Source organism: Branchiostoma belcheri, unplaced genomic scaffold, assembly GCF_001625305.1.
Source record: "Branchiostoma belcheri isolate BF01 breed outbred unplaced genomic scaffold, Haploidv18h27 scaffold98, whole genome shotgun sequence".
NCBI classification, from domain to species: Eukaryota; Metazoa; Chordata; class Leptocardii; order Amphioxiformes; family Branchiostomatidae; genus Branchiostoma; species Branchiostoma belcheri.
The window spans coordinates 191,598-219,396 of record NW_017804664.1 but is presented as its reverse complement, the minus strand read 5'-3'; the positions used below and the strand labels follow the sequence as shown (position 1 = coordinate 219,396).

Sequence of the window (27,799 nt, the reverse complement as noted above, 5' to 3'; positions counted from 1 at the left end):
ATATATATATATATATTGTAGTCGATTGTTATCATCTATAAACATTCTCAGATATCACGGTTGCTTCAATTGTTACTTTTCAGATGATTCCAAGGGACAAAAAGACAAACAAGAGGCTTCCAACGGGACCTGCCAAGGTCACCTCGACGATTCCTCAAGGTCATGGCCTCCCTACAGTAGATGATGCAAGGTGAGTGACGTCAATCGAGTTTTCATGTATTTTATTCAGTAGAGTTTCACCTGTGTTTTAATGTCCAGGACTTTCAGTAAAGTGATTTGTAACTCCTCTCCCATGACGCAGCACAAAGAACACAATGCAAATCGATAATCTGTTAATTTTGTTAGCAAAATGTTTCATATTTAATCAGAGCGGTAAACTACTCTTTCTATTAAATCACTTTATTCCATTCAAAATGTACTACAAAACAGAATAAGAGAAGAACACAAAACTGACATCAACAAGAAGCCATAGGTGACAATCCTCCGTGAAGTTTTATATTTTGCAACAAAAATAATCCCAAGCGTCAACGCCAGACCTACTGTGCAGACATAATGGTTAATACAATGAGGGCGCGTCACAACCATAAAACATAAAAAGACCTAAATCCATTACTGCTCTCAGGGCGTGTAAAGATACTGTGCTTCAAGTTCGAAGTTCATTTTAATTACACACACACAATCATTGCATTCACATAAAGATCGGACTATCATGGTCTATAATGGTCGTGTCACTAGTAACAGAGACAGCCCCACCGTCTTACCGTGCCTGTTACTTATTAAGCGCGACTGGCAAATTCCAGCAACAGTTGCGGCCAGCACCGCGAGTGTTACTGCCGTGGTACCACTTATCGGCCCTCACCACATCAGCCTGAAGTTCCACACACACCCCTACCCCCACCGCTATTCCAAACTACTGGTTTTTCTGGACCATTCCAATTTGCCTCATAATTGTAGGGGTGCATCTACAATATTACATTGACCGCGAAAGCAGCAACGGCAAAAATACACATTCGTGCATCAACACGGGCATGCCCGCAGACGGCGTATAAAATTGCATGCCGATTACACAAAGAGAACCCAGTGTTTTGACTGCGAACACGAAAAAAACGGCTCTTCACAACACTCCGTCCGGAGGTCCTGACCTCCTTCACGGAGTAATAACTGTCCCGCCAATGCTGATATTCAACGTCATTTATTTCTGATTATACAGCAAATATGTATTACATGATCCAATGTTGCAGGGTGTACAGAGAACAGTTACAAAAGGGTTGCAGGGCCCTGCAGACAGGAGACCTGTACACGGCAGAGAAGCACTTTGCAGCTGCGCTCAGGGCCGTCCATGTGAAACGTACGTACATAAAAAAGTCGAAACACTTTATTCGCAAATCTAATTTTATAAAAGTATAGCATTGTGTTTTAATGTCTTGATGTTAAAGTATGATTCATATCGTAATTCTAATATTTCTTAATCACAATAACCCAGAGAAAAAGAATCACATCAACATATCCAAGCTTTTATTCAGTGATAAAATATACAACGTACTAAAGGTAGATGAAAGAGAATTTTGAGAGTGTTGAAAAAAGTACAAAAACCATGAGTTTGAAGACTTCTAATTTCTATTTATGCGACTTAAGATATTAGCTATAAGTAAATATGTAGTCAATTGTCTTTATAACATAAAATTGTTGATGCCTTAGAACCGAAAAAAGACCAATACATTAAAGAGGCGGAGCCCCTGTGCAGGTTAAGCGATGTCTACCTGGAAAAGGGAAAGACGTCGAAAGACGGAAGTGACTTCACCAAGGCTGCAGCACTCCGTAATGCCGCACTGGTCAGAGCAAGGACAGAAGACAGAGAAAGCATCAAACAAACAATTCTACAAGTTAGCCAGTTATTTGTTAAGCACGTGCTGGGGATAGAGCAAGTAGTGAACACCGGTGACTCGGAGAAACACAAATCAATACTGAAGAAAGACCGAGAGCTTGTAGAAGACAAGCTGAAACAAATCGAGCAGGAGATCGATCCTTATAGTCTTGATGACGATGATCCAGAGATAAGAGAAGTGGAGAAGCAGAGAGCGGAAGCAATCTTTACATTGTTCAAAACAACAATTGTTGAACAGAGAAAAACGTTAATATCTGGCCTTGTAGATGAATGTATGGAGGTAATGGGCCCCCCTCCCTGTAAGTACGCCATGATAGGCCTGGGTTCACAGGCCACAGGGTTAGTAACCCCGTACTCTGATCTGGAGTTCGCCATCCTGATAGAGGAGGAAACAGAGAGTAACGTCCAGTATTTTCGCAACCTCACTCACTATCTGCATCTCAAAGTCATCAACCTGGGAGAAACCATCCTCCCGGCCATGGCGATCAAGTCCCTCAATGATTTTTCTAAAGACCCACAGGACAGCTGGTTCTACGACTCTGTAACGCCGCGCGGGTTCGCGTTCGACGGAGCCATGCCGCATGCATGCAAGACTCCACTGGGCAGGGGTGAAACAGCTGAACTTATTCACACACCGAGTGAGATGACGAAGGTTTTATTGAAAGACTTACTGCGTTACTCAAAGCAGATCATTCAAGACAACCTGAATTTCCCTTTAAACAAAGGCTACCATCTCGCCAGCATCTTGGGGAATGTGTGTTTGATCACAGGAGACCAGGACTTGGTCAATGTGTATTCGGGGGTGTGGCCTCAGCTACTACAAAGTAGGGTGGTATCTTTGGTACAGGCATGGAGCATACTGACTGAAAAAACAAATGTTCAAACATTTTCAGTCGGAGAACTAACATCTAGACTGCTAGATGTGAAGAAAGAAATCTATCGATTTTCGACCCTTGCAGTGTCGTGTTGGGCGCTACTTTGTGGTATACAACCCTCCACAATATGGGAGACTATTCAGAAGATGAACAAGAAAGGAGTCATCAACAGTGAGAACGCGCATCACTTGATGGTGCTGGTCAGCATCTCAGCAGAACTGAGGCTGCGGACATACATGAACAACCATGGACAGGTGGAGAACATGTCAGCCTTATCGTCCATGTCTGATAACACAGATATGGGGGAGAAGTTGGAGAAAGTGTTTTACTTCTCAAATACAAAACAGCTGATGAGGTACCATTACACAGCAACACCATTAAAGGCCTTTATTCCACAACTTATCAAAATATACCAATCGACGGTAGAACCTCCTGTTCTGTTTGACAACTCACCAAAGTTACAAGCAGAGGTATATCACAGTCTGTGTGAGTACGAAAAGATGAAGTCATGCATGGAAGTGGCACTACAGGATGCCGTTGCTAAATACGGCGAGGGAACAGCACATCCTGACATCGCCAAGTCACTCAACCTCTTGGGTGGTGCCTGGAGAGACATTGGTGATCACAGAAAGGCCGTCAGCTATTATGAACAGACACTACAGATGTTCCGGCGTATCCATGGTGAGGACAATGAACATCCTGACATCGCCGTGTCACTTAACAACTTGGGTATCGCCTGGCATCACCTTGGTGATCACAGAAAGGCCGTCAACTATTATGAACAGGCACTACAGATGTGGCGGAGTATCCATGGTGAGAACACTGAACATCCTGATGTTGCAAAGACACTAAAGGGGCTGAGTCTGGCTCGTAGATATTACAGAGAAGCCACCAACTATAAAGAATAGTCACTAGAAACGTGGTCGAGAGTTAATCATAATGAAACTATATGATGGCATTTGCATATGAAATAAAATTCAATTGATGATATTGCATAATCTTTAGCGAGGCAATAAAATACTGACACGGTCAAAACTGCTCACGATTCTTAACCCCCCGGTCCCTTTATAAAATTAAACAGCCATACATTCAAGATAACAAAGAAACAATATAGAATAAAGAGACAGGAAACAAACAACAAGACAATACAGAATAAAGAGACTGGGCGAAACAGACAAGAAAGATTCAAGACTAGAGACTCGTGACAGGAGGAGCAGACAGTTGGTAAGGGTTCGAGTATTGTATTCTCGGCCTGCGACAAATCTGTGATTTCTTATATGAATAAAGGGAATTTTATACCTTGTGACATGTGTAAGGTTAACATCACTATGTATTATGTTTATTCATTTTAAATGCAAACAACACATTACACAGACTTACAGGCAGCAAAGGTTGATAAACGTAGGTCAACATACAACAAGTAACGTTACATATATACCGTAACAGGTACACCATTCGGGACAACAAGTAAGGTTACACATATAAACAGATACAATTATTCTAAAAAAATGTATAATATAAACACATCCAATTATTCTAAAAAATATATGATATAAACAGATACAATTATTCTAAATAAATTACACAAGCTGAACAGTTTTAAATCTGTGTCACACTTCTACAAATCACCATATAGAATAGTTGCTGTAAATAGAGTAAATATATTATGTTAATATAGAGGTATTTTTCATGATTAATAAGGACATGTTGAATCAAAGGATAGGAATTTCACAAGCAAAATATTGTAATTTGAGTTTAGAAAACAATAAATTAAACTAGATTACGTTAATTATGACCTAATTTCCATAATCAATGAGACAAACCCCCTTAAAACATTTACATAAACGAATACGTCACCCTTCAGCCCAAAAATAGTTCGTGAAAGCCCCCTTCCCAGACGCCCCCGCGCGGTACAAAAGGTGAGGTCACACCTGGGGACTTCCGCAGGTGCGAGAGGCGAGCTGGGAGCGTCAGTCTTACCTCCAACCTAAAGGTGAAACTCACGTTTTTACGGACAGACCCGCTGTTGTCTTCTCTTACCGGAAACGAGGATAACACAGCATTGACCAGACTAAACAGGTGAGTACGGCTGTCCGTATACTCGAACACATTCAGCAACACCTTTAGCTTACTGTTAAGAAAAGCAAATGTAGGTATAGCATGGTCTAGACTTAACGTGATGTTATTATTAATCTAACGACAGTATATAGATGCAAAATAGATCAAAATAGTGTTTTGTACAAGAAAAAAGTATGGTTGAGGGGGTCATACATGTAGGTTGTAGGGACAGAAAGTTTTCCTGCCAGTTTTATGATAACATAAAACAGCTCTGAGGTGGGGGTGGGCCTGGGAAGGCACTAACATTTATAACTGTGCAATTCAGCAAGATCGGGAAAGGTATGGACTGAAAAATCTGCAAAACAACATGCTGAGGTGATTCCCCATGACTCATGCCAGTCGCCAAGTGTTTTCACAGAGTCGAGAACAACACTTAGACAAAAAACATCTATTCTAATGTCTCAGCAAGAAAATTTGGTACAATTGCGGATAAGGTGTAAGGAAGTGTAGAGTCTTATGCATCTCCTGCGTACGTTGTTTTATCATATTAGCACCTTGAAGGTCTACGAACAGGGACTTTCCACTGTTGACTTGTCAGTTAATGAGTACTGCTGGAAAGTCAATAGAAACTGTTTGAGTTTCCATAGGTCAGACATAACAGTCTTGTGACTCTGTGTTTGATCCAACATGCTCAGGGGATTCCCATGACTTATGCTACCTCAAGTGTTTTCTTAAAGTTCTCAATCGAGAACAACACCTAGATAAACAATAATTATTACTGTTACAATAGCAGCTAATGACCACAATGTCTTAGGAAGAAATTTGGTACACGTACAATGTGCAGATAAAGCATATAGGAAAGTCAAAACATCTCTGGTAATTATTGTTTGTTATACTATACCAGCTTGAATTTCAACAAACATGGGACTTTCCACTGTTGACTTGTCAGTTAATTAGTACTGTTGGTAAGTCAATAGAAACTGTTTGAGTTTCCATAAGGCAGACACAACAGTTTTGCGATTCTGTTTTGATCAGACGTCGACGTGCCAATCGTCAAGAGTTTTCACAGAGTCGAGAAATTTATTATATTATCTAATAGCCACAAAGTCTAAACAAGAAAACTTGGTACATGCAGATAAAGAGTAAGAAATTGTAGAGTTTCAAACATTACATTGTTTTATTCTACCAATAATAAAGATCGGGACTTTCCACAGGTTATCATACTTGTGTTGTAAGTCAATAGAAACTGTTTGAGTTTCTACAGGCCAGACACAACAGTCTTGTAAACTTTATTAAGCAATCAACTTTGTAGTCTTTGACAAGACTAAATTGGGTTGATTTTACATTTCATTCATAAAACATTACATTTAAAATACCATTAGTTTAAACAGCGAATTTCCGATATTGTTAAAATCTCTCAACATAAAATATACAACACAAGCACAAAGATTTCGCGGGCTTTACATTGACGAAAGAGTTCTGGGTATGAAAGAGTTTTTGTGTCTATTTGATCTGCTGAGTGGTGGTTTTCCGTACGGCGGCGTAGGTTGTAGGGTGTCTAAACCACGGGGGGCAGGAACAGTCTACAGGGATGTGACGTGTGATATTCCCCGTCTTGCTGGCACGTGATTGATTGCCTTTGGACTATGGTCACGTGTCTGTGTGATCCAATCAGGACCAAGTTAGAAGAAGGTATTGCACAATCAGTCTCTAGTCTAGGCCAGGGGAATTCCGTTACGAATCGCTAATTAAGGCCCCAAATATTTGTTTTTCTAAGGACGATTTAATTATAACAGGCTAAGTTTTTATTGATCACAATGTATATGCAAAGGTATTTCCGACTAACTTGTGGTTTAGTGCCGTGGCATATGTGCCATAATGCTCAATGGCAAAGTTTCCCCTATCCAGAACATAGTGATGGAACTATTTATCTGTTTGAACTGTTATGATCAAAGTACAGCTAACAGTCAGACCAAACACTTTGCAAAGCATGACGTCACCTGACATATTGTAGTGTTTGTAGTTCATGAGCAAGAAGTAGATGAGGAAGAAGCTTTTAAGTTTAAATAACTTCAAATCGGTTGTTACTGTTGTTTGAAAGAAAGAGACAATCTTTGGTAAGATATTTTATGCCAGACGCCACCAACAGCAGAGGTCAAAGGTAAACATGACGTGTGATATTTACCTCCTGACTAGCGCGTGATTGGTCGACTTTGGACTATGATCACGTGTCTATGTGATCCAATCAGGACTGTCCTATTACCAATACATCATTGTGACACCGCGACCCCGCACGAATGTTCTACAGTTTTTGTGGAAGTTAAATATTTACCGCGCGATTGCATCACCCATATCTGCCTGCTGCAAAGTTCACAGTTGAAATCTGGCTGCCTCAAAAGGTAGACGACACATATCTACATAACCTTAATGGTTTGTGGTTTCTCACTTCTTAAAAGATTCTTTAAAAAATTGAAGCACCTTTTAATTTTTTTAATAATTTCCACTTAAGTTTTTCAAACTTATATTAATGCCGCCACCAACACGGGACAATACGATACTCATTTTCACCTGAGCGAAGAGAGTAAAGTCGTGCTAAGTGCCTTCCCCAAGAGCACAAGATCGGTGGCATGTCAGGACTCGAACCTGGGACCTCTAGGTTCCGAGTCGAGCACTCTGCCGCTACGCCACACTACCCCTTTTAATTGTTCTACCGCACAAATAATCTCCCTGTCTATTATCATAATCTAATCAAATATGTGCCACCATTTATTAGTCCCTTTCATATAATGTCTACAGAACAACATGCTGCGTGTTGCGGGGACCCTTCTCCCTGCAGACGTGCAATGCCGGAGGTTTGGCGGCTAACAGGTATGACCTGGCCGAGACGGGGTACGGCCGCGCCCTTCTGGCCGCCATGTCTGATATGGACAGGCTGCAGGAAGTGGAGGTACTGAAGAGCCTGGGAGACTTGAACGTGGAGAAAGGGAGACTCCACAAGACCGAAGCTCCGCGGAACTTGGAGCGGGGCCTGAACCTGTACAGGGCCGCGCTGCTCCGGTGTGAGGACCCGGGGGAAGGCGAGTCTCTCCAACATAGGGTCAAACTCGCCGAGAAACTCAGGCAGAAAACGCCCATAGCTGGATCAACCAGGAACACAAGCATTGATTCTGTTGGGAGGACTTCAGAAATCTTTCAAGACTTGGACAGGAAACGGGCGAACGGTGGCTATACGGATTCCATCATAGGGGGCTACACGAAGGTTCTTGTAGAAGGAATAGTGCAGGAGAACAATCTGTTGGAAGTAGAGTCCATGAAAAGTCTCGGAGACGTGAACCTTAAGAGAGGAAGAGACTTAAAGGAGCCCAGACACTTGACCAAGGCTACAGCCCTGTACAGCACAGCCCTGGAGCGATGTGACGATCCACATGGGAAAACCGTCCTCACACATCGCTTACTGCACGCAGCAAAAGTCAGGAGAGACATGGCGGACAGAAGAACACGAGTAAGTGTTTTACATTTTGTGTTTTGGTGCCGTTGCCAAAATGTTCATCAGATTCTTTCTGATGCTAAGACTTCTAATTCTGAATCTATTGTTAAATTAAAGTTTGGTCAATTGTCAGTTCAGACATTGAGGTTGCTTTAAATGTTACTTTTAGTTGCTAATGAGGGGCAAAAGCACAAACAGGTGGCTGCCAACTGGACCTAACAAGGTCACTTCGACTATTTCTGAAGGTCATGGCATCCCTACAGAAGACAATTCCAGGTAAGTTACATCAAATTAGTTTTCCTGTCTTTTGTAAAACTAACTTACCCATGTTTTGAATTACGTTAAGGTGTGGTTCAATACAACATTAAGGACATTAGTCTAAACGCTTCACCTCGATAAAGTACTTGTAAACCATCTCTATGCAGCGCAAAAAAACACAGTGTCATGCAGAAATCTGAAATGAATGCATCGAAATCCGCCTCGGCAATGCTTAAGTACTGCGTCAATTATTTCTCACTCTACGGCAAGTATGTATTAAATGATCGCTTTGCTTTAGGGTGTACAGAGAACAGCTGCAGGAGGGCTGCAGAGCCCTGCAGACTGGAGACCTGGACACGGCAGAGAAGCACTTTGCAGCTGCGCTCAGGGCCGTCCATGTGAAACGTACGTAACAAAAAAAAGTCGGAACACAAATAATTGAGAATCTGATTGAAGCATACCAATGTGCGTTTGCATATTTTTCTTTAAGTATGATTCATAGAACCATTTTTAAAATGTTGCTTCATTGCAATGAACCAGAGACAAAATATTACAGTATTGACCTCTGTATGTCTTATGAGATGTGCTAAAACGTACACAAACCACTTTGAAGACTTCTTACTAATTTATATTTGTGCGCTTTGATATACATGGTATGAGCGAGTAATACAAAATCTAGTCAAGTATCTTGTTTATATAATTTAAAATAGTTGTTTCCTTAGGACCAAATACAGAACAATACGTGAAAGAGGCGGAGCCCCTGTGCAGGTTAAGCGACGTCTACCTGGAAAGAGGAAAGAAGTCGAAAGACGGAAGTGACTTCACCAAGGCTGCAGCACTCCGTAATGCCGCACTGGTCAGAGCAAGGACAGAAGACAGAGAAGGCATCAAACAAACAATCCTACAAGTTAGCCAGTTATTTGTTGAGCACGTGCTGGGGATCGAACATGTAATTGACAAAAGTGACTCAGAGAAACACAAAATGTCGTTGACGGAAAGTCGAGAACAAGTGAAAGATGAACTCGAAAAAATCGAGCAGGAGATCGATCCTTATAGTCTTGATGACGATGATCCAGAGATAAGAGAAGTGGAGAAGCAGAGAGCGGAAGCGATCATAACATTACTCCAAACAACAATTGTTGAACAGAGAAAAACGTTCATATCTGGCCTTGTAGATGAATGCATGGAGGTAATGGGTCCCCCTCCCTGTAAGTACGCCATGATAGGCCTGGGTTCACAGGCCACATGGTTAGTAACACCGTACTCTGATCTGGAGTTCGCTATCCTGATAGAGGAGGAAACAGAGAGTAACGTCAAGTATTTCCGCAACCTCACTCATTATCTGCATCTCAAAGTCATCAACCTGGGAGAAACCATCCTCCCGGCCATGGCGATCAAGTCGCTCAATGATTTCTCCTCCAAAGACCCACGGGACAACTGGTTCTACGACTCTGTAACGCCGCGCGGGTTCGCGTTTGACGGAGCCATGCCGCATGCATGCAAGACTCCACTGGGCAGGGGTGAAGCAGCTGAACTTATTCACACACCAATCGAGATGACAAAGGTTTTAATAGCAGATTTGCAGCGTTACTTGGACAAAATCATGCAAGACGACCCGACTTTCCATTCAAACAAAGGCTACCATCTCGCCACCATATTGGGGAATGTGTGTTTGATCACAGGAGACCAGGACTTTGTCGATGTGTATTCCGCCATGTGGATTCAGCTACTACAGAGTAGTGATAAGGTGTTATCTGTGTTACAGGCAATGGCTATAATGAATGAAAAAACAAATGTCAAAACGTTTAGACTAGAAGATCCAACATCGAGACTGCTAGATGTGAAGAAAGACATCTACCGATTTTCGACCCTTGCAGTGTCGTGTTGGGCACTGTTCTATGGTATACAACCCACCACAATATGGGAGACTATTAAGAAAATGCACAAGAAAGGAGTCATCAACAGTGAGAACGCGCATCACTTGATGGTGCTGGTCAGCATCTCAGCAGAACTGAGGCTGCGGACATACATGAACAACCGTGGACAGGTGGAGAACATGTCAGCCTTATCGTCCATGTCTGCTAATACGGATATGGGGGAGAAGTTAAAGAAAGTGTTTTACTTCTCAAATACAAAACAGCTGATGAGGTACCATAGCACAGCAATGCCATTGAAGGTTTTTCTTCCACAACTTGTCAAAATTCACGCATCGACGGTAGAACCTCCTGTTCTGTTTGACAACTCACCAAACTTACAAGCAGCCGTATATAACAGTCTGTGTGAGTACAAAAAGGTAATATCATGCATGGAAGTGTCACTACAGGATGAGGTTTCTAAACACGGCGAGGGAACACCACATCCTGACATCGTCATGTCACTCAACAGCTTGGGTGCCGCCTGGAGTCTCCTTGGTGATCACAGAAAGGCCGTCAGCTATTATGAACAGTCACTACAAATGAGGCGGAGTATCTATGGTGAGGCCACTGAACATTCTGACATCACCGCGTCACTTAACAACTTGGGTGCCGCCTGGAGAAACCTTGGTGATCACAGAAAGGCCGTCAGCTATCATGAACAGTCACTGCAGATGTTGCGGAGTATCCATGGTGAAGACACTGAACATCCTGACATCGCCACGTCACTTAACAACTTGGGTAGCGCCTGGAGTGACCTTGGTGATCACAGAAAGGCCGTCAGCTACTATGAACAGACACTACAGATGTTGCGGAGTATCTATGGTGAAGACACTGAACATCCCGACATCACCAGGTTATTAAACAACTTGGGTGCCGCCTGGGGTCACCTTGGTGATCACAGAAAGGCTGTCAGCTATCATGAACAGTCACTACAGATGATGCGGAGTATCCATGGTGAAGACACTGAACATCCTGACATCGCCACGTCACTTAACAACTTGGCTAACGCTTGGAGTGTCCTTGGTGATCACAGAAAGGCTGTCAGCTATCATGAACAGTCACTACAGATGTTGCGGAGTATCCATGGTGAGAACACTGAACATCCTGTCATCGCCGCGTCACTTAACAACTTGGCTAACGCCTGGGGTGACCTTGGTGATCACAGAAAGGCTGTCAGCTATCATGAACAGTCACTACAGATGTTGCGGAGTATCCATGGTGAGAACACTGAACATCCTGTCATCGCCGCGTCACTTAACAACTTGGCTAACGCCTGGGGTGACCTTGGTGATCACAGAAAGGCTGTCAGCTATCATGAACAGTCACTACAGATGTTGCGGAGTATCCATGGTGAGAACACTGAACATCCTGTCATCGCCGCGTCACTTAACAACTTGGCTAACGCCTGGGGTGACCTTGGTGATCACAAAAAGGCTGTCAGCTATCATGAACAGTCACTACAGATGTTGCGGAGTATCCATGGTGAGAACACTGAACATCCTGACATCGCCAAGTCACTTAACAACTTGGCTAACGCCTGGAGTGACCTTGGTGATTACAGAAAGGCCGTCAGCTATCATGAACAGGCACTACAGATGTGGCGGAGTATCCATGTTGAGAACACTGAACATCCTGACATTGCCACGTCACTTAACAACTTGGGTAACGCCTGCAGGAACCTTGGTGATTACAGAAAGGCCGTCAGCTATCACGAACAAGCTCTACAGATGAGGCGGAGTATCCATGGTGAGGGCACTGAACATCCTGACATCGCCGACTCACTTAACAACTTGGGTAACGCCTGGAGTAAACTTGGTGATTACAGAAAAGCCGTCAGCAATCATGAACAGGCACTACAGATGTGGCGAAGTATCCATGGTGAGGACACTGAACATCCTGACATCGCCATGTCACTTCACAACTTGGGTGCCATATGTGGGATCCTTGGTGATTACAGAAAGGCTGTCAGCTATTTTGAACAGTCACTACAGATGATTCGGAGTATCCATGGTGAGAACACTGAACATCCTGACATCGCCAAGTCACTTAACAACTTGGGTGTCATGTGTTGGGCCCTTGGTGATTACAGAAAGGCTGTCAGCTATCACGAACAAGCTCTACAGATGAGGCGGAGTATCCATGGTGAGAGCACTGAACATCCTGACATCGCCGACTCACTTAACAACTTGGGTAACGCCTGGAGTAAACTTGGTGATTACAGAAAAGCCGTCAGCTATCATGAACAGGCACTACAGATGTGGCGAAGTATCCATGGTGAGGACACTGAACATCCTGACATCGCCATGTCACTTCACAACTTGGGTGCCATATGTGGGATCCTTGGTGATTACAGAAAGGCTGTCAGCTATTTTGAACAGGCACTACAGATGAGTCGGAGTATCCATGGTGAGAACACTGAACATCCTGACATCCCCTCGTCACTTAACAACTTGGGTGTCATGTGTTGGGCCCTTGGTGATTACAGAAAGGCTGTCAGCTATTTTGAACAGGCACTGCAGATGTGGCGGAGTATCCATGGTGAGGACACTGAACATCCTGACGTTGCAAAGACACTTCAGGCGCTGATTCTGGCTCGTATCGCCTTGATGATTACCTAGAGGCGGCCAACTAGCAAGAACAGTCATTAAACATGACAAATGAGACACATGATTTACATGTCTTCGTCAGCGGGGCTAGCCCTTTACAATAGCCACAGGCTAGTTGGGCAGCCCTGGCTATGTGTGCGTGCCAAACAAATAAATTAATGAATGCATAAATATATCGCTTTCTGTCGGTAACAGGATTATTTGTACATGTGTCATGTTGGATCAGTATAATTAGTGTCTCTTTATTGTTATACATTGTTTATAAAGTAGACCAGATTCTTAGTACAGTGAGTAGAACTGATATTTTTAGCATCACTAATTGTATGTATGCATATTAGCATCACCAATTATGTATGTATATTTTGCCATACGTTGTACCCGCTACATCTGTTGCGCAATAAAGTCCTTCTTCTTCTGTTATGTGCATCAGTAAAAGAAAACCTAAATTTGAACTTGATCATCACTTCAGGCAATAATAAACCTGAACATTTTCCAATTCTTAGTTTTTCAGCGTCTGTAATTCTGCCAAAATACTCGGAGAGAGAGGAAATCACATAAGAAAGACAAGAATATACATTTAGAATACAACAGGGGTATTCCGTATCGCCCGAGGTGCGGTCGGATCGCCCGACGGCCGAAAGGGGAGGGCCGGGACCGAGGGCGATGCGGAATACACCGTGTTGTATTTTATTTATGTCATACCCACCCAAGAAAAAACTCCTTTTAATGCAAAATGAGCCCAAGTTTGGCGTCCCTGAATTAAAAAAAATGCAACGATATCAATTCCAACGTCCGAATTCTGTATTCGAATTTTCGAAAGCGGCGCACGCGGTTAGGGCGGAACTGTAAAGTACGGACCGGTCCGGAACCCGTTATCGAACGTTATCGCGGCCCGGGTAGGACTTAAATAATGCTATACACAAGAGAAACAGTGTCATAACAATGTGAAATGTATACGTAGTATTCCATCATAACACGTGCATGTATTGAATGATAAGGTTAGATTAATACGCTAGTAGAAATAGTTTATAGTAATTAAGTGTTATTTGCCATACAGTGTACCCGATGCAATTGTTCCACAATAAACTTTGATTGATTGATTGATTGATTGGTTGATTGATTGATTGATTGATTGATTGATTGATTGATTGATTGATTGACTTGTCATCAAGGACAACATGGCCGACTCACACGACCGACGGTTCGCTAGAACACAACAGTGGGACAACTTAGCGACAAAATAACAAAAATGTATCATCTTCCTCGTTAAGAGTGTAGCAAACAAAGCACAGTTTGCAGAACCGCTCGTCTTCCATTGAAATTATGAAATACCAATTTGTTTATAATGAAATTAAGAAATACCAAAATTTACGTGGCAGAAACGTTAAGATCAGTTATTGTCGAATAATGTGCCCATTCTAGGACAAGCTTCACCGCCTCTCACATAAACAGGCTTTTTACATTTGGTTTTACGAGGCATATCTCTAGACTTAAAGTACGCCCATTGCACTGGGACAGATCCTGCCAACAGTCTGATTTCCAGACTAAGCTTAGCGAATACGTCACCCTTTTGCCGAAATTTAGTTTGTAGAATCCCCCTTCCCAGACGCCCCCGCGCGGTACAAAAGGTAAGGTCACACCTGGGGACTTCCGCAGGTGCGAGAGGCGAGCTGGGAGCGTCAGTCTTACCTCCAACCTACAGGTGAAACTCACGTTTTCACGGACAGACCCGCTGTTCTCTACTCTTAGCGGAAACGAGGATAACACAACACTGACAAGACTAAACAGGTGAGTACGGCTGTCTGTATACTCAAATCCATTCAGCAAAACCTTAACCTTACTGTTGAGAAAAAAACCGTTGTACAAATGTATGTATGGTCTAAACTTAACATGCTCTTACTATTAATCTAACGACAGTATATAGATGCAAAATAGATCAAAATATTGTTTTTTTACAAGAAAAAAGTATGGTTGAGGGGGTCATACAAGTAGGTTGCAGGGACAGAAAGGTTTCCTGCCGGTTTTGTGATAACATCAAACAGCTCTGAGGTGGGAGTGGGCCTGGGAGGGCACTAACATTTATAACTGTGCAATTCGACAAGATCGGGAAAGGTAAGGACTGAAAAATCTGCAAAACAACATGCTGAGGGGACTCCCCGTGACTCATGCCAGTCGCCAAGTGTTTTCACAGAGTCTAGAACAACACTTAGAAAAACAACATATGAAGTCTCAACAAGAAAATTTGATACAATTGCGGATAAGGCGTAAGAAAGTGTAGAGTCTTAACCGTCTCCTGCGTACGTTGTTTTATCATATTAGCACCTTGAAGGTCTACGAACAGGGACTTTCCACTGTTGACTTGTCAGTTAATGAGTGATGTTGGTAAGTCAATAGAAACTGTTTGAGTTTCCATAGGGTCAGACAAAACAGTCTTGTGACTCTGTGTTTGATCCGACATGCTCAGGGGATTCCCATGACTTATGCTACCTCAAGTGTTTTCACAAAGTTATCAATCGAGAGCAGCACCTAGAAAAACAATAATTATAACTGTTACAATAGCAGCTAATGACCACAGCATCTTACAAAGAAACTTGGTACACATACAATGTACAGATAAAGCATAAGCAAGTCAAAAATATCTCTGGTATTAATTGTTTATCATATTATATCAGCTGAAGGTTCAGTAAACATGCGACTTTCCACTGTTGACTGTCTCAGTTAACTTAATGACTGATTTGGTAAGTCAATAGAAACTGTTTGAGTTTCCATAAGACAGACACAACAGTTTTGCCACTATGTTTGGCTCGGACATATTGTAGGTTTTCACAGAGTTCTCAGTCGAGAAAGTCAATACACAAATTTATCATAGCATATAATAGCCACAAAGTCTAAAGAAAACTTGGTACATGTAGATAAAGAGTAAGAAAGTGTAAAGTCTCAAACTTTACATTGTTTCATCGTTCTAGTAATGAAGATTGGGAGTTCCACTGTTGACCTGTGAGTTAATGATTAATGTCGTTATAATACCTGAGTGTGTTGTAAGTCAATAGAAAATGTTTGAGTTTCTACAGGCCAGATACAACAGTCTTGTGACATTGTAAGTTTATGAGTCATTGTAAGTTATAAATTGTGTTGTACATACTTCACATGTTCACAGGAATGGACATGTTGTCATGTACACGGTCGCGCGGACAAAATGAGCAGGTTTTCCGTCATAGCTATCTCCATGGAATGCCTCGCTACATACTGCACACTTGCAGAACAAGTCGGTTTATGGCCTTATTGCGTAATCTCCAAGCAGATCATACGGTGGCAAGGTAGTGTCCATGGGCCAGAGGAGTGTCCATTAGCCACCGAAAGGGATCTGCTTGGAGATTAGTCAATGGTCAACAAGGGGGGGCAACAACACCAATTTTCCTCCCTGCTTCAGTGTCAGCAGATCTATGGTGGCAAATGGACTCTCCTCTGGCCAATGGACACTGCCTTGCCACCGTAGGATCTGCTTGGAGATTAGTGTGGTATTCCCCGTCTTGCTAGCGCGTGATTGGTCGACTTTGGGCTATGGTCACGTGTGTGAGTGATCCAATCAGGACCAAGTTAGAAGAAAGTATTGCACAATCTCTAGTCTAGGCCAGGAGAATTCCGTGACGAATCGGCAATTAAGACCCCAAATGTTTGTTTTTCTAGGGACGATTTAGTAATAACAGGCTACGTTTTTATTGATCACAAAGTGTGTGCAAACGTATTTCCGACCAACATTTGGTTTGGCACCGTGATATCTGTTCCATAGTGCTTAATGGTAATGTTTCTTCTATCCAGAACATAGTGATGGGACTATTTCATTTGTTTGAACTGTTATGATCAAAGTACAGCTCTCAATCAAACCAAAGCCTTTGCAAAGCATGACGTCACCTGACATATTGTAGTGTGTGTAGTTCATGAGCAAGAAATCAATGAGGAAGAAGCATCAGTTTAAATAACTTCAAATTGGTTGTTGTTACTGTTGTTTGAAAGAAAGAGAAATCTTTCTTACAATATTTTATACCAGACGCTGCCACCAACAGTAGAGGTCAAAGGTAAACATGACGTGTGATATTTACCGCCTGACTAGCGCGTGATTGGTCGACTTTGCACTATGATCACGTGTCTATGTGATCCAATCAGGACCGCCCTATTACCAAATTGACTACGTCATTGTGACACTGCGACCCCGCACGAATGTTCTACAGTTTTTGTGGAAGTTAAATATTTACCGCGCGATTGCATCACCCATATCTGCCTGTTGCAAAGTTAACAGTTGAATTCTGGCTGTCTCAAAACGTAGACAACACATATCTACATAACCTTAATGATGATTTGTAGTTTGTCACTTCTTAAAAGATTATTTTAAAAGCTTTTTTATTCCAACATTTCATGACTGGACATGGTGACGGCACACTCAAGTTATATCAAATTATCTTATACCGTCAACAACGCAGAGGACAAATACGGAACAGGACAATCCTCATTTTCACTTGACCTAAGTGAGAAAAGTCGTGTAAAGTGCCTTTCCCAAGGGCTCAAGATCGGTGGCATGTCAGGACTCGAACCCGGGACATCTGGGTTCTGAGTCGAGTACTCTGTCGCTACGCCACACGACCCCACGCATTTAAAAATTTGAAGCACCTTTTAATTGTTCTACCGCACAAATAACCTCCTTGTCTATTATCATAATCTAATCAAATATGTGCCAACATTTATTAGTCCCTTTGATGTAATGTCTTAAGAACAGCATTCCAGACCTCGTTACTGACTTGTGTTCTGTGTATCATTACCAGCCCGATCACCATGTCCAACATACTGCGTGTTGCGGGGACCCTTCTCCCTGCAGACGTGCAATGCCGGAGGTTTGTGGCGGCTAACAGGTATGACCTGGCCGAGACGGGGTACGGCCGCGCCCTTCTGGCCGCCATGTCTGATATGGACAGGCTGCAGGAAGTGGAGGTACTGAAGAGCCTGGGAGACTTGAACGTGGAGAAAGGAAGACTCCACAAGACCGAAACTCCGCGGAACTTGGAGCGGGGCCTGAACCTGTACAGGGCCGCGCTGCTCCGGTGTGAGGACCCGGGGGAAGGCGAGTCTCTCCAACATAGGGTCAAACTCGCCGAGAAACTCAGGCAGAAAACGCCCATAGCTGGATCAACCAGGAACACAAGCATTGATTCTGTTGCAAGGACTTCAGACATCTTTCAAGACTTGGATAAGACATGGGCTAACGGTGGCCATACGGACTCCATCTTAGAGGGCTACACGAAGGTTCTTGTAGAAGGAATAGTGGAGGGGAACAACTTGTTGGAAGTAGAGTCCATCAAAAGTCTCGGAGATGTGAACCTTAAGAGAGGAAGAGACTTAAAGGAGCCCAGGCACTTGACCAAGGCTACAGCCCTGTACAGCACAGCCCTGGAACGATGTGACGATCCACATGGGAAAACCGTCCTCACACATCGCTTACTGCACGCAGCAAAAGTCAGGAAGGACATGGCGGAAAGAAGAAGACGAGTAAGTCGTTTACGTCCTAAAAGAACGTGCAAAAATGTTCATTCGATTCATTAAGGTGCTAAGACTTCTCATTGTGAATCTATTTTAAAATAAAAGTTTGGTCAATTGTTAACCATAATTATTTGCTAGTTCAGACGTTAAAGGTTGCTTCAATTGTTACTTTTTAGTTGCTCCTGAGAGGCAAAAGCATAAACAGGTGGCTGCCAACTGGACCTACCAAGGTCACGTCGACTATTCCTCAAGGTCTTGGCCTCCCTACACCAGACAAAACCTGGTGAGTTACATTTAACTTGGTTATTAAGTCTTTTGTAAAACGAACTTACCAATGTTTTAAATTAAGGTGTCAGTCATAACACTATTTAGGACATCAGTCTAAATGTTTTACCTCGGTAAAGTGCTTCGTAAATCCTATATATGCGGCGCAAAGAACCTCGTGTCATGTAGAACTCATCAAAATTTTTCCCACCAATACTGATATACTACGTCTACTGTTTTTAGTTCTACGGCTAATTCTCGCTTTGCTTCAGGATGAGCAGAGACCGGTTACAAAAGGTGCTGAAGTCCCTGGACACGGCAGCAAAACACTGTGCAGCTGCCCTGCAGACAGAGGACATGGGCACGAGAATTAAGCACCTTGCAGCTGCGAAAAGTGGCCTGGAGACATTGGACCAGGACATGGCGGAGGGGACCATAGCAACTGTGCTTAGGCAGACAAGAGACCTAGCAGAACAGCTGCTGAAGGGCTGCAGGGCCCTGCAGACAGAGGGCATGGACACAATAGAGGAGCACCTTGCAGCAATGAAAAGGACCCTGCAGACATTACTGGACTTGGACACGACAGGGGGGATCAGAGCAACTGTGCTCAGGGCCCAGAAGACAAGACACACGGCAGAACAGCTGCAGGAGGGCTGCAGGCAGCCAGGAGACCTGGACACGGCAGAACAGCTGCAGAAGGGCTGCAGGCAGACAGGAGACCTGGACACGGCAGAACAGCTGCAGGACGGCTGCAGGGCCCTGCAGACTGGAGACCTGAACACGGCAGAACAGCTACAAGAGGGCTGCAGGGCCCTGCAGACAGGAGACCTGGACATGGCAGAACAGCTGCAGGAGAGCTGCAGGCAGACAGGGGACCTGAACACGGCAGAACAGCTGCAGGAGGGCTGCAGGGCCCTGCAGACAGGAGACCTGGACGCGGCAGAGAAGCACTTTGCAGCTGCGCTCAAGGCCATCCATATGAAAGGTAATTCTATGTGCCACTGGAAAGACATCAATGCGAAAAAATGTGTCATTCCTATTATACCAGTTTCATAAGTTTTGATTTCTATTCGCGTAATTCATAGTATTGCTGACGCATTAAACCCAAAATGAGATTCAAGTTTCTAATTCAAAAATATTGTTGCGTTCAGATTCTAATAAAGACCACTACCAAAAAGAGGCGGAGCCCCTGTGCAGGTTAAGCGATGTCTACCTGGAAAGAGGAAAAAAGTCGAAAGACGGAAGTGACTTCACCAAGGCTGCTGCACTCCGTAATGCCGCACTGGTCAGAGCAAGGACAGAAGACAGAGAAGGCATCAAACAAATAATCCTACAAGTTAGCCAGGTATTTGTTGAGCACGTGCTGGGGATCAAACAAGCAATGGACACTGGTAACTCGGAGAAACACAAACTGGCGTTGACGAAAAGTCGAGAAGAGGTGAAAGATGAACTCGAGAAAATCGAGCAGGAGATCGATCCTTATAGTCTTGATGACGATGATCCAGAGTTAAGAGAAGTGGAGAAACAGAGAGCGGAAGCGATCTTTACATTGTTCCAAACAACAATTGCTGAACAGAGAAAAACGTTCATGGTTGGCCTTGTTGTTGAATGTATGGAGGTGATGGGCCCCCCTCCCTGTAAGTACGCCATGATAGGCCTGGGTTCACAGGCCACAGGGTTAGTAACCCCGTACTCTGATCTGGAGTTCGCCATCCTGGTAGAGGAGGAAACAGAGAGTAACGTCAAGTACTTCCGCAACCTCACTCACTATCTGCATCTCAAAGTCATCAACCTGGGAGAAACCATTCTCCCGGCCATGGCGATCAAGTCGCTCAATGATTTCTCCTCCAAAGACCCACAGGACAACTGGTTCTACGACTCCGTAACGCCGCGCGGGTTCGCGTTCGACGGATCCATGCCGCATGCATGCAAGACTCCACTGGGCAGGGGTGAAAAAGCTGGACTTATCCACACACCAAGTGAGATGACGAGTGTCTTATTGAAAGACTTAATGCGTTACTCGAGCCAAATCATTCAAGACGAGCTGAATTTCCCTTCAAACAAAGGCTACCATCTCGCCAGCATATTGGGGAATGTGTGTTTGATCACAGGAGAGCAGGACTTGGTCGATATGTATTCCGACGTGTGGCTTCAGCTAATACAAAGTAGTGATAGCGCGATATCTGTGTTACAGGCAGTAACCATAATGACTGAAAAAACAAATTCCAGAACATTTAGACCAGAAAATCCAACATCAAAACTGCTAGATGTGAAGAAAGAAATCTATCGATTTTCGACACTTGCAGTGTCGTGTTGGGCACTTTTCTATGGTATACAACCCACCACAATATGGGAGACTATTCAGAACATGAACAAGAACGGAGTCATCAACAGCGAGAACGCGCATCACTTGATGGTGCTGGTCAGCATCTCAGCAGAACTGAGGCTGCGGACATACATGAACAACCGTGGACAGGTGGAGAACATGTCAGCCTTATCGTCCATGTCTGATAACACAGATATGGGGGAGAAGTTGAGGAAAGTGTTTTACTTCTCCAATACAAAACAGCTGATGAGGTACCATTACACAGCAACACCATTAATTGCCTTTATTCCACAACTTATCGAGATGTACGCATCGACGGTAGAACCTCGAGCTCCTGTTCTGTTTGACAACTCACCTAAGTTACAAGCAGCCGTATATAACAGTCTGTGTGAGTACGAAAAGGTGAAGTCCTGCATGGAAGTGGCACTGCAGGATGAGGTTGCTAAACACGGTGAGGGGACAGCACATCCTGACATCGCCGACTCACTCAACAAGCTGGGTGCCGCCTGGGGGGACCTTGGTGATCACAGAAAGGCCGCCAGCTATTATGAACAGTCCCTACAGATGAGGCGGAGTATCTATGGTAAGAAAACTGAACATCCTGACATCGCCGCGTCACTTAACAGCTTGGGTGGCAACTGGATTCACCTTGGTGATCACAGAAAGGCCGTCAGCTATTTTGAACAGTCACTACAGATGAGGCGGAGTATCCATGGCGAGGACACTGGACATCCTGACATCGCCACGTCACTTAACAACTTGGGTACCGCCTGGAGAAACCTTGGTGATCACAGAAAGGCCGTCAGCTATCATGAACAGGCACTACAGATGGATCGGAGTATCCATGGTGAGAACACTGAACATCCTGACATCGCCGCGTCATTTAACAGCTTGGGTGCCGCCTGGAGTGACCTTGGTGATCACAGAAAGGCCGTCAGCTTTTATGAACAGTCACTACAGATGAGGCGGAGTATCCATGGTGAGGACACTGAACATCCTGATATCGCCAAGTCACTTGCCAACTTGGGTAACGCCTGGAGTGACCTCGGTGATTACAGAAAGGCCGTCAGCTATCATGAACAGGCACTACAGATAATGCAGAGTATCCATGGTGAGGACACTGAACATCCCGACATCGCCAAGTCACTTGCCAACTTGGGTGGCGCCTGGATTCACCTTGGTGATTACAGAAAGGCCGTCAGCTATAATGAACAGGCACTACAGATGTACCGGAGTATCCATGGTGAGGACACTGAACATCCTGACATCGCCGCGTCACTTGCCAACTTGGGTACTGCCTGGCTGCACCTTGGTGATCACAAAAAGGCCGTCAGCTATTATGAACAGTCACTACAGATGATGCGGAGTATCTATGGTGAGGACACTGAACATCCTGATATCGCCAAGTCACTTGCCAACTTGGGTACTGCCTGGAGTCACCTTGGTGATCACAGAAAGGCCGTCAGCTATCATGAACAGGCACTACCGATGATGCGGAGTATCCACGGTGAGGACACTGAACATCCTGACATCGCCGCGTCACTTAACAGCTTGGGTGCCGCCTGGAGTGACCTCTGTGATTACAGAAAGGCCGTCAGCTATTATGAACAGTCACTACAGATGATGCAGAGTATCCATGGGTGAGGACACTGAACATCCTGACATCGCCTTGTCACTTAACAACTTGGGTGGCGCCTGGAGTCACCTTGGTGATCACAAAAAGGCCGTCAGCTATTATGAACAGTCACTACAGATGATGCGGAGTATCCACGGTGAGGACACTGAACATCCTGACATCGCCTTGTCACTTAACAACTTGGTGGCACCTGGAGTGACCTTGGTGATCACAAGAAGGCCGTCAGCTATATTGAACAGGCACTACAGATGAGGCGGAGTATCCATGGTGAGGACACTGAACATCCTGACATCGCCCAGTCACTTGCCAACTTGGGTACCGCCTGGAGTCACCTTGGTGATCACAGAAAGGCCGTCAGCTATAATGAACAGGCACTACAGATGTACCGGAGTATCTACGGCGAGGACACTGAACATCCTGACATCGCCACGTCACTTAACAACTTGGGTAACGCATGGGGTAACCTTGGTGATCACAAAAAGGCCATCAGCTATCATGAACAGACACTACAGATGAGGCGGAGTATCTATAGGTGAAGACACTCCACATCCTGACATCGCCGCGTCACTTAACAACTTGGGTAACGCCTGTAGTCACCTTGGTGAACACAAAAAAGCCGTCAGCTATCATGAGCAGGCACTACAGATGAGGCGGAGTATCCATGGTGAGGGCACTGAACATCCTGGCATCGCCACGTCACTTAACAACTTGGGTGCCATGTGTGGGGTCCTTGGTGATTACAGAAAGGCCGTCAGCTATTTTGAACAGGCACTACAGATGAGGCGGAGTATCCATGGTGACGACACTGAACATCCTGGCATCGCCACGTCACTTAACAACTTGGGTAACGCCTGGAGGGACCTTGGTGATTACAAAAAGGCTGTCAGCTATTATGAACAGTCACTACAGATGAGGAGGAGTATCCACGGTGAGGACACAGAACATCTTGACATCGCCGCGTCACTTCACAATTTGGGTGCCATGTGTGGGGTCCTTGGTGATTGCAAAAAGGCTGTCAGCTATTTTGAACAGTCACTACAGATGAGGCGGAGTATCCATGGTGAGGACACTGAACATCCTGACATCGCCACGTCACTTCACAACTTGGGTGCCATGTGTGGGTTCCTTGGTGATTACAGAAAGGCCATCAGCTATTATGAACAGGCACTACAGATGTGGCGGAGTATCCATGGTGAGGACACTGAACATCCTGATGTTGCAAAGACACTAAAGGGGCTGAGTCTGGTTCGATTACAGAAAGTTCGCCGACAACTATCAAGAATAGTCACTAGAAACGTGGTCGAGAGTTAATCATAATGAGACTATATGATGACATTTGCTGCATGTATATATGAAATAGAATTTTATTATGAACTTGATCATATTGTATAATTTCAGTCAGGCAATAAAATACTGACACGGTTAAAACCGCTCACGATTTTCAGCCAACGGTCCTTCCATAAAATTAAACAAGACAATAGAGAATAAGGAGACTTGGCAAAACAGAGAAGAAAGATCAAGACTAGAGACTTGCGATAGGAGAAGGAGCAGACAGTTAGTAAGGGTTCGAGTATTATATTCTCGGCCTTCGACAAATCTGTGATTTCTTATATGAATAAAGAGAATTTAATACCTTGTAACATGTGTAAGGTTAACATCACTATGTACTATTTTTATTTATTTCAAATGCAAATAGCACATTACACAGACTTACAGTCACAAAAGGCTGATACCCAAGATGTAAGTCAACATACAACAAGTAACGTTACCGTGACAGCTACACCATTCGGGACAACAAGTAAGGTTACACATATAAACAGATACAATTATTCTAGGAAAAAAATATATAATATAAACAGATGCAATTATTTAAAAAAAATAAAACCACCTAAACAGTTTTAAATCTGTGTTCCACTTCTACAAATCATCATATAGAATAGTTGTTGTAAATAGAGTAAATATATTATGTTAATATAGAGGTCTTTTGCATCAATCAAAGGATAGGAATATCCAAAGGAAAATATTGTAATTATACAGTAATTTGAGTTAAAAAAAAAACATAAATTAAACTAGATTACGTTAATTATGATCTAATTTCCATAATCAATGAGACAAATCCCCTTACAACATTTACACAAACGAATACGTCACCCTTCTGCCCAAATATAGTTCGTAGGATCCCCCTTCCCAGACGCCCCCGCGCGGTACAAAAGGTGAGGTCACACCTGGGGACTTCCGCAGGTGCGAGAGGCGAGCTGGGAGCGTCAGTCTTACCTCCAACCTACAGGTGAAACTCACGTTTTCACGGACAGACCCGCTGTTCTCTATACTTAGCGGTCACGAGGATAACACAGTACTGACCAGACTAAACAGGTGAGTACGGCTGTCTGTATACTCAAACCCATTCAGCAATACCTTAACCTTACTGTTGAGAAAAAAAAACCCGTTGTACAAATGTAGGTATTGCATGGTCTAAACTTAACATGCTCTTACTATTAATCTAACGACATTCTATAGATGCAAAATTGATCAAAAACGTGTTTCTTTTACAAGAAAATAGTTTGGTTGAGGGGGGTCATACATGTAGGTTGTAGGGACAGAAAGGTTTTCTGCCTGTTTTGTGAACATCAAAAAGCTCTGAGGTGGGAAGTGGGCTTAGGAGGGCACTAACATTTATAACTGTGCAATTCAGCAAGATCGGGAAAGGTAAGGACTGAAAAATCTGCAAAACCCCATGACTCATGCCAGTCGTCAAGTGTTTTCACAGAGTCGAGAAACACTTAGAAAAACAACAACATCTTATGTCTCAACAAGAAAATTGGGTACAATTGCGGATAAGGCGTAAGAAAGTGTAGAGTCTTAAGCATCTCCGGCGTACTTTGTTTTATCATATTTGCACCTTGAAGGTCTACGAAATGGGGCTTTCCACTGTTGACTTGTCAGTTAATGAGTACTGTTGGTAAGTCAATAGAAACTGTTTGAGTTTCCATAGGTCAGACATAACAGTCTTGTGACTCTGTGTTTGATCCAACATGCTCAGGGGGTTCCCATGACTAATGTTACCTCAAGTGTTTTCACGGTGTTTTCAATCGAGAACAACACCTACAAAAACAATAATATAACTGTTACAATAGCAGCTAATGAACAATGTCTTGGGAAGAAATCTGGTACACATACAATGTACATATAAAAGATAAGAAAGTAAAAAACATCTCTCAGACTGGTATTAATTGATTATTATATTATAAAAACACACAGGCGGAGGTCAAAGGTAAACATGACGTGTAATATTTACCTCCTGACTAGCGCGTGATTGGTCGACTTTGGACTATGGTCACGTGTCTATGTGATCCAATCAGGACTGTCCTATTGCGAATACGTCATTGTGACACTGCGACCCCGCACGAATGTTCTACAGTTTTAGTGGAAGTTAAATATTTACCGCGCGATTGCATCACCCATATCTGCCTGCTGCAAAGTTCACAGTTGGATTCTGGCTGCCTCAAAACGTAGACGACATATACATAAACGACATGAAGATTTTTGTACCTTCATTAACTTTTATAAAGTTTGGAGTTTGTCATTTCTTAACGATTCTTTTTAAAAATTTGAAGCAATTTTAATTGTTCTACTGCACAAATAATCTCCGTGTCTATTATAATGTGAAGTTTATTGCAAATTCATGCCCCGGGGGGGCTAATTGCAGATTACAAACAGAACAATGAAACGTAGTATGAAATGACTAAAATCTCCATGATAAAAGGGAGTTGTCTAGAGCTATGGCTATGTCTAAAACTATGTCTAAGCTTAAGGGGTTTGACCTCTCTTTTTTAGACCATGGAAGACGTAATCGAATATAATAATCTAATAATCTAATATATAATCTAATCAAATATGTGCCAAAATTAATTAGTCCATTTCATACAATGTCTACAGAACAAACATGCTGCGTGTTGCGGGGACCCTTCTCCCTGCAGACGTGCAATGCCGGAGGTTTGTGGCGGCTAACAGGTATGACCTGGCCGAGACGGGGTACGGCCGCGCCCTTCTGGCCGCCATGTCTGATATGGACAGGCTGCAGGAAGTGGAGGTACTGAAGAGCCTGGGAGACTTGAACGTGGAGAAAGGAAGACTCCACAAGACCGAAGCTCCGCGGAACTTGGAGCGGGGCCTGAACTTGTACAGGGCCGCGCTGCTCCGGTGTGAGGACCCGGGGGAAGGCGAGTCTCTCCAACATAGGGTCAAACTCGCCGAAAAACTCAGGCAGAAAACGCCCATCACTGGATCAACCAGGAACACACGCATTGATTATGTTGCAAGTACTTCAGAAGTATTTCAAGACTTAGATAAGGTATGGGCTAGTGGTGGCCATATGGACTCCATCTTAGAGGGCTACACGAAGGTTCTTGTAGAAGGAATAGTGCAGGAGAACAATCTGTTGCAAGTAGAGGCTATAAAAAGTCTCGGAGACGTGAACCTTAAGAGAGGAAGAGACTTAAAGGAGCCCAGACACTTGACCAAGGCTACAGCCCTGTACAGCACAGCCCTGGAGCGATGTGACGATCCACATGGGAAAACCGTCCTCACACATCGCTTACTGCACGCAGCAAAAGTCAAGAGAGACATGGCGGAAAGAAGAGCACGAGTAAGTGTTTTACATTTTGTTTTGGTGCCGTTGCCAACATGTTCATCAGATTCTTTCTGATGCTGAGACTTTTCATTGTGAATCTATTGTTAAATTGAAGTTTGGTCAATCGTTAGTTCAGACATTGAGGTTTCTTCAATTGTTACTTTTAGTTGCTCCTGAGAGGAAAAAGCACAAACATCTGTCCGCCAACTGGAGCTACCAAGGTCACGACTGTTCCTCAAGGTCATGGCCTCCCTACAGCAGACAATTCCAGGTGCGTTACATCAATCTAGTTTTCCTGTCTTTTGTAAAACTAACTTACCCATGTTTTG

At 43.7% G+C, this 27,799-nt stretch overlaps 1 protein-coding gene across 1 annotated transcript in view; it reads left to right on the top strand.

Moving 5' to 3' along the window:
- Positions 1–27,799, top strand: part of LOC109461942 — a 40,536-nt gene that overhangs the window by 9,336 nt on the left and 3,401 nt on the right. Inside the window, 16 exon segments of the mRNA XM_019758421.1 lie at positions 84–190; positions 1,242–1,348; positions 1,711–2,537; positions 2,574–3,395; positions 7,592–8,433; positions 8,862–8,968; positions 9,298–12,091; positions 17,912–18,623; positions 18,791–18,872; positions 19,705–19,863; positions 20,030–22,266; positions 22,531–22,829; positions 23,094–23,372; positions 26,777–27,509; positions 27,649–27,682; positions 27,729–27,741. Of these exon segments, the coding sequence (XP_019613980.1) occupies positions 84–190; positions 1,242–1,348; positions 1,711–2,537; positions 2,574–3,395; positions 7,592–8,433; positions 8,862–8,968; positions 9,298–12,091; positions 17,912–18,623; positions 18,791–18,872; positions 19,705–19,863; positions 20,030–22,266; positions 22,531–22,829; positions 23,094–23,372; positions 26,777–27,509; positions 27,649–27,682; positions 27,729–27,741 (10,154 nt within the window).